This window comes from Impatiens glandulifera, chromosome 4, assembly GCF_907164915.1.
Source record: "Impatiens glandulifera chromosome 4, dImpGla2.1, whole genome shotgun sequence".
NCBI classification, from domain to species: Eukaryota; Viridiplantae; Streptophyta; class Magnoliopsida; order Ericales; family Balsaminaceae; genus Impatiens; species Impatiens glandulifera.
This window is the reverse complement of record NC_061865.1, coordinates 33,982,091-33,990,395: the sequence shown is the minus strand read 5'-3', so window position 1 is coordinate 33,990,395 and position 8,305 is coordinate 33,982,091. Positions and strand designations below refer to the sequence as shown.

The 8,305-nt window shown below is 35.4% G+C and overlaps 1 protein-coding gene across 2 annotated transcripts; it reads left to right on the top strand.

Moving 5' to 3' along the window:
- The first annotated feature begins 300 nt into the window (after positions 1 to 300).
- On the top strand, positions 301 to 7,920 carry LOC124936905. Of its 2 annotated transcripts, none has more exons than XM_047477435.1 (10): positions 301 to 670; positions 1,433 to 1,476; positions 1,924 to 2,041; positions 2,141 to 2,267; positions 2,819 to 3,447; positions 4,205 to 4,487; positions 4,570 to 4,852; positions 5,452 to 5,619; positions 6,147 to 6,608; positions 7,295 to 7,920. In XM_047477435.1, exons 1-10 carry the CDS (start codon positions 490 to 492, stop codon positions 7,598 to 7,600), a joined length of 2,601 nt encoding a protein of 866 aa, XP_047333391.1. In that variant the 5' UTR covers positions 301 to 489; the 3' UTR covers positions 7,601 to 7,920. The 2 variants fall into 2 exon arrangements, with proteins under 2 accessions (XP_047333391.1, XP_047333389.1); XM_047477433.1 differs by having other exon boundaries at positions 6,120 to 6,608.
- Positions 7,921 to 8,305: the final 385 nt, after the last annotated feature.

Below are 8,305 nucleotides of genomic sequence, written 5' to 3'. Positions count from 1 at the left end.
AATTAGATCATGATGCATAAGTATATGATATGAAGACTCTTGTTTATAGTCTAAGTATAAAACTAGTCCTAAAGACGAAACCAGTTTGTGATATTGAATTTGAATAATTAATCAACTTCAAGCCCTAATTACGTAAGCATAAACGTAGAAATGGACGATATTAATTGTTAACTTCAAAATTAGATCCCTTTCAATGTAAATATTTTATTTGAATATTATATGTAAGATTAGGGGCTATAATATAAAATTGGCCCTCCATTCATGATTGAAAACTAATGTTTCTCGAAATTACAGTGACAAGTTATTTATTAAGGTGAGAGGGTTTCTGTGGAAAACTAGAGAGAGAGAGAGACCGGGAGGCAGCCATCCTTACTTAGATATCTTCTCGTCCAGGAGGATCCAAGTAGCAGAGCCGAGCAGAGGATACGATTGGCCTGTTTTAGATCTGTGCTTATATTGAGTGTAGAGGTGCGAAACAGAGAAGGGACTATGAGTAGCAGAGGAGGAAACAGCCACATCGGCGGGGGGGTACAATCAATCCCGGCGGCATCGCGGAAGATGGTTCAGAGCTTGAAGGAGATTGTAAACTGTCCCGAGGCAGAGATCTATTCCATGCTTAAAGATTGCAATATGGATCCTAACGAGGCCGTCAACAGGCTTTTGTCCCAAGGTTGGGTCTCATCTCCTCTATTTTCTAGTCACCATGTCCTTTTTGTTGCAATATTTTCATGATTTTGCAAATACGTATATTCTTTGCTCTTTTGGTTGCGATTGGGTAGGTTATGTGCAAAGATGTACTCAGTAATAGAAATATAGAAAAACGAGGTTCTATGGTGTCTTGTGCAATACAAGTGTCGCTTTAAGGATGAAATGCAAAATTTACTGGCTCTTTTGGTCAAGGTTTGTCGTATGAAAAGTTTGCAGGAAGACTAAAGCTTAGTTATTTTTTAATCGTGCATAATATGAATCGCAATATGGTCTCTTTTTGATGTTCAGAACTCCAGATTTCAAATACGCACATATCAGAATTGGAGATACCCATTGCTATCAATTTATTTTTATGCAACATATGATCTCTACGAAGTTTGTATTAATAAAGTTCTTGCAAAGACATTTCTAGTTATATAAACTACGATTGTCTATACCAAGTCTTAATCATGTGGTTCCATCAAGCATGTCTAACAAATTGCTTCTATGTAACCTTAACTTTCTTGTGGCATTTCAAAGTCTTATCTACATATTGTATTTGATTGATGTTAATACGTTGGTAACACTTCATTGTGGGTTTCAAGCCATTTGACTTTATATAGAATGTTTAGTCTGTTATTTATGTTCATTTGTCATTGATAAGAAATTGTGTAGTGATTGTTGTTTTCTATTGTTACTTGTCATTTCTGAACTTCATATATTTATGATTTTGTTGTTTGTCTAGATCCTTTTCATGAGGTGAAGAGCAAAAGGGACAAGAAGAAAGAGGTATATTTGCAACTGGTGGCCAGATTATTCTCAAGTTCAAATGTTATGATATTTGTTTTGTAACAATCTTCTTCAGACATACCTGACTTTCTGTCAGGAGTACTTCGTTACACTATATTGCAGTGTTTTTCTCATGAGATACATTTTTTAGATGCATGTGTTTTGATTGGTTAGTTCCTCAATATATGTTACTTTTGGTACATTTATTTTTCCATAGCATCAGAATATTACCTATATGACCATCATTTGGGTGAGTAGCATTTTTTGGTTTGTGTTTGAAAGAATGACTGACTTCCATGGATTTCTATGGTTTCAGATTGCTATTATGCTGTTCAAGATTATTGAATTATGACAAAATAAGAGATGTATAATGTTTTGTTAAGTTTTGAATATGCAATGATGTTGCTTGAATATGTCCTTATCTTTTCCACCTCATCCATTTCTCAGAGTAGGGAGACTATAGAATTGAAGCCTCGGGCTGCTAGCAGCTTTTCCAGTCGCGGAAGTAGAAGTGCTTCTGACCGTTACTCTGGATATGGTGGTTCAACTCAAAACAGCTTTTCTGGTAAGTCATGTGATGCAGGACATACATTTAACAGATTTCATTATTTTCTTAGTAAACTAGTATTAATAGTTTCTTCATGTTCTTGTATGTTTTTTTTAGAATCTGGTGGCTTACATGGTAAATCTGCTTCCAAGAAAGAGAATGGATTAAACTTTCACACTAATGCTCCACTGGTATCATCTGGCAGGCCAAGTAACAACTTGACTAAGCGATCTTCAGTCCCCAGGTTAGCCCTTTGAGATTTTCTTTTTGTACCCAGGTTAACCCTTTGAGATTTTCTTTTTGTATAAATTGTTGTCATGATTCTGAAAGTCAAGGTCCTCTAGTATCTTACTATGAATGTCAGTGCAGTTTTGCATTTGTAATGTTTAAAGCTATTTGTATCATGCACTTTATTTGTTCAAGATCAATTGTTGATTCATTTTACTTCTGTCTTACAACATTAATACTGCTACACAGTTGAATATCTTTCTTTAATCTCCATCCATGATAAATAAACACTATTTCCTGTGACATGCAAATGGATGCATATTTTTATTCTGTCAGTTACTTTTGTGCATCAGAACTATATTGTCTTGCACATTCTTCTTGATTCCGGAATCATATTTAGTGTCCTGTTGAGTGGAAAGAACATAGAATACATTTGTGGATGATCTGCATAAAGAGCACAAGTGCAATCTTTAGCAAATCTTACTTCTATATAGCATTTATTATATCTAAAGGAAATATTACCTTTGCATTTAATGTAGATTTTTGTTGCATTGATTGTTTCTTCAGTGAAAATAAAGTGACAACACAGGTGTCTCCTGATGGAAATTGGTCATCCTCACAATCTGTTTCTGGTTATCAACCAGCTTCTTCAGGAACACTTGGACAAGTATCCATGGCTGATATTGTTAAGATGGGTAGGCCTCCAAACAAGTCATCCAGCTCTGTGAACTCATCGCATCATATTAATCAGCACCATGTTTGGACATCTCTAGCTGGTGGTTTGGATCAAACTATCCATTCATCCAAGGATCCTGCACCCAAGCTATCAGATCCTGAGCCTGGAGTATGCATGGGCCAGCATGTTCCTGTAGATGATGACTGGCCTGTGGATGAGCAGCCCCCTACTGCCAGTGTGCCTTCTATGCTAGAGTCTACTGCCCCCGATCTCCATGTAGATACACCTAACTTCTCTACTAGTAGTCTTAACCAGCATCATCTCTCCCAAGCAGATAAAGCATCATCATGGTTTGCGGAAGATTCTTCTATTGAAAATATCAATATGAGCCGACCAGAATCTGCTTCTAGCAGAAAGATACAAGACGACAATGCTAGCAGCACAGCCCACTTTGATGATGAGTTACACTCTGATGTGGGTTCCTTTCAGCTTCAGAGACATGCTTTTGCACATCAAGAAGGTAAAAAATACATTTTTCTTCATGTGTTTAGTTTCATATGGTTACTCAAGTGATGATTTGATATGGTCTTTTGTAGTCTACTGTTTTTTTATTCATTGTAGAAGTTCCTACTGTGTTTGGATGACGAGAACTGAATCAAGAATTAGAATTCGAATTCCATAAGAATTGGTATCGAATTACAATTCATTGTCTATGTTTGGAAAAATCATAGAATTGTATTTTTGATATATTCTTACTTTTTTTTCTTTCTATTTACTATTTTAAATGTTTATAAGAATTTAAAATTTTTAAATATAACCAAACACGACCTTAATGAAATGGGTGATTAAGAATTGAGGGATAGGGTGGGGGATGAGAACAGTGTTGGTGGGGGTTGATATGTGATTAATAATTGAAATTCTTAGCTAATTAAAGTGGAAATCAATGTAAAAGAAATATACTTATCTTAATTCCATCAGAATTCAAATTCTAAATTTGGTTCCACTTTTTAAGCGCTTAAACAAACATAACCTAAGACTTCTGCACTTTGAAAATGAAAAATTGATAATTTATTTTTGAAGTGTCTGCTACCGAATTTTGAATGCTGAGCAACAATTTGATTCATTTAAACATGTTGGATGGTCTCAGTGAAACTGTTTAGTTGGTTGTACTAAACACTAGCACATCCAACTACCTTATCTCATCTGATTTCTATTTGGTTATCTAAAAAATAATGATGTCAAATTATGTTTACATTTCTCTATGCATTGCCTTTCAGCTGAGGAAGTTGTTCCGCAACTATCTGAGGTTGCTACGAACATGCAGCATCTAAGTGTGCATGAGGACCAGGGATTGCAGCATGAGGAAGAACACCCTTCAGTTATTATTCCCGATCACTTGCAGGTACAAACTGCGGAATGCTTGCATTTAAGCTTTGGCAGCTTTGGACCCGGGAATACTGATGCTTTTCCTAGTTCATATTCATCTGGACCTTCAAAAAGTAGTTTAAATGAGTCATCTGCAGATCCCGATGCCCCATTTGTTGGGCATTCAGATGCTAGGTATTTTCATTTTTATACAGAAGGCTTCACTCGGTCCTTCTCTTTTGATCACACAAAGTATCATGAGCTGTTTTCTTTGCAGGAGTGGTGACTATCATAGGGATGAATTGCAGAGAATTTCCTCAGATGGAAACATAAGTCATGAACATTGTGCAGATGCTGGGAATTACGAGTCACCTTCTGTTTCACAACACGAAGCTCTGAATAAAGAAATTGGAGATGTTTCACGTGATAGTCAATACACCTTTCCATCCGTTACATCCAACTATAATTATGAGAGTTCTCAACTGCTAAATGCTGCATTGCCGCATCATCCTCAATTTAGCTCTCAACTGCATAATCTTCCTCCTTTTTCTACCATAATGGTATGATGCATAGAATCTTATTCTCTTTAGTTCAATTTTGAGAATAGTTGTAAACTAGTATTTTTGTCACAATCACATTAAAAAATTTGCCAAAGTTAGTGTATTTTTCCTTTTGGTATAAGATTTTTTATGGATCATTACCAAATATTTTTTTATCATGATCCAGATTTTAGTGTGATTTTTTTTTGCTTTAGTTGGTATATACACAAATGATTTTCTAGATAAAGTTCTAAATTATTGTGTAGTCTTTTTGTTTCATTTTGTATAGATATTCTTGTTTCTCGTCATGATTAGATTATTTTATACATCATTGTGCTTTAACAAATGCAGATTTTCAATATCATGATCAACATGAAAAAAAGTTGTTAACAAAATAGCCCATTGATTACGTTGCGTTACATGTCATTAGATATAATACTTGTATCATCATGCCATTAGATATAATACTTGTATCATGCCATAGTGGAGTGGCAACTGAGTGTTTTTACTTTTTTGTTATTTTGTTAGTCTCTTTCTGTAGATTCCTGACAATAATTACTCAAAATTTTACTACTAAAATAGGTACAATTTATTTATATTTGTCTTCTGTTCCCTTGCAGCAACAAGCACATACAAACACACTGCCAAGCTCATTACATGCATCAAATGTGCAGCCCTCAAGAGATTCAGAACATCCTTACTCTCCCTTCCCTTTGACACAGTCAATGCCTGCCAAATATGGCAATCAATTGGCTTCTATAAGCGGATCAGTCATGTCGATGCCAGAGGTAACATTTCTCTTCATTAACTTGTCGGATTTGCGAACTAAACACGTTCTATTGTTTCTTTGTCGCCAAATATAACCGTGTGTTGTATGGAAATGAAGTATATGTCTTAGACCAAAGGTCACGGGTTCGATTCCCACTTAGAACGCCTTAAGTTGAAGTGGGTTTCATTTGCTAACATTTTACCTTAAAAAAAATGAAGTATATTTTTTATATGTAGCATTGGTGAATTTGACCTCAATTATAGTTTCCTTTTTCAATTAGATAACCTCTTAGGAGTAAGAGTAAGAACTGTTGTATTTATCTTGGTTGTCTCTTTAACGGCCTCCATTACTTTTGGGTAGAATCTGATGAATGAAGGGCATGGGAATTTGTCCCACATTTGGAAACTGCTATTTTGTTAGAATCACGATTAAATTGGAAAATGAAAGTGATTTATTTTTGGTTTGGTATTTGTTTTATGATCATGATACATATACTTTTCAAATCATGATACCAACCAGGCATTAAAAACTGTTTCATCAACTCAGCAAGGGCAAGCCACTACTACACAGAACCTGCCTGGAAATAATAGCACAGCAGCTACAGGACCTGCTCTTCCGCAGCATGTTGCAGTGCATCCATATTCTCAACCGACTCTCCCTTTAGGACCGTTTGCGAATATGATTGGCTATCCATTCTTGCCTCAGAGCTATACCTATCTTCCATCGGCTTTTCAGCAACCATTTGCTGGTAATAGTGCTTACCATCAGTCTCTTGCAGCAGCATTGCTACCCCAATACAAGAATAGTGTCTCTGTCAGCAGCTTGCCTCCTCAGTCTGCAGCAACTATTGCTTCTGGTTATGGTGGATTTGGGAATTCCACCACCATCCCAAGCAATTTCCCTATCAATCAACCCTCTGCACAAGGGGGGCCCACCACTATAGGCTACGACGATCTTTTAGGCTCTCAGTACAAGGACAACAACAATCTCTTGATTTCCCTTCAGCAGGTATCTTTGCTGATCTGATGTCATCACTCTCCTCTGTCTTATGACATTTTCTTTTGAATTTCTTAGCAAAATAAACACTCAGCCTCATAAAACTAACTATTTTTCTTATTCCTTTTTTTTACATTAACCACCACTCCCTTTGAATTTAAGGCCTTGTGTGATATAGGTTATTTGAGATTATCTCATCAACAATCTACTCATCAATCACATCATTCAAATAATCAATAGTATCAAAAATACTATTTTTTTATTTATTCTTTATATATTTATACCCATAATTTGTTTTTACTAAGATATCCAAAAATAATTGGGGCTTGTTTGATGAAGGGTTATATGAATTTTATCCAAATAATCCCTTATATCATCATCATTCAAATTATCAACTAAAACACTAAAATAATGTTATTAGATTTTGATAACATTTTAAAAATACTTAATACATATTATATTTTAGTCATTTAATCAAAATAACCCCAAACAGCTTACTTTTCATCAAACAAGATTTTATTTATTTATTTTTCAAATAATCCATATTATTTCCAAATAACCCTACATCAAACTACTTCAAATACCCCAAGATCAAACAAGACCCAACTCTCCTGACATTCCATCACCATTTGTTATTGCTTCCTGCCAACTTCTGAAATCTCAAAAGATTTGAACTTTACTATACCTTTTTGTTTCAGCTTGGGCAGAATGAGAACTCAGCCATGTGGCTTCATGGACTGAGTTCAAGGACAGCAGTTCCACCCAATACGTTTTACAGCTTCCAGGGTCAGCAACAACAACAACCGGGTGGGTTAAGCCAACAGCAGCAGCCTTCTCAGGGTGGCTACGGTTACCCAAATCATTATCATTCTCAGGGAAATATGTCCACAGAACATCAGCCACAAAACCCTAGAGATCTTCTAGCAGGTGGTCCTCAGGGTCAGGGCAGCCAACAACCATCATCAAACCCAAACCAGCAGCCCATGTGGCAGAACGGTTACTAATCATTTGTCGTCAATTATCTTGGTTTTTGCGTTTCTTTTAAGCGTCTTGTTACTTCTTTGAAAGAAGCCACCACCACTTGCCACCCGCCACCTGCCACCCAAACACGATTAATAGTGAAAAAATATATAAATCTGTCATTGATTTGAGGAGCCTGCATGTTGCCACTAGAGTTGTATGTTTAGTTATTTATTTATTTTCTCATCCATGTAACTTAGGGACAATTGTGCTAATTTGAGTTAATTTCCTTCCATCTTATTATTATGATTTTCAGAAATATAAGTGGATATGGATAGAGTAATTTATTTTATCATTTTCTCTATCATCATTATTCATATACCTTAATATGAATTCTTTAGTTCTTTTCCTTGATTTGAAACAGCTTTTTGAAAACCATGGAACTTATAATGAGGCTGCAATGCCAAAACAATCTTTGATTACAACAATTTAGGATTCTTATGCGTTGAAGCATTCTTGGAGACCTGTTATAAATAAGTCTCCATGAAGTGTTACATCTAGTGAAAGAATTAATCAAAATATCCATGAGACCTCAGTGCTGACATTCATCCACATCAGAAGATACCTTGGTTTGAAGCTGCCCAAGGATAATGAAGATTTTGATGGCCTTAAATACAAATTATGTTTATCAAATCTGTAATTTAAATAATTATATTGATAAATAAAGATTTGAACTGACTATGGTTTAA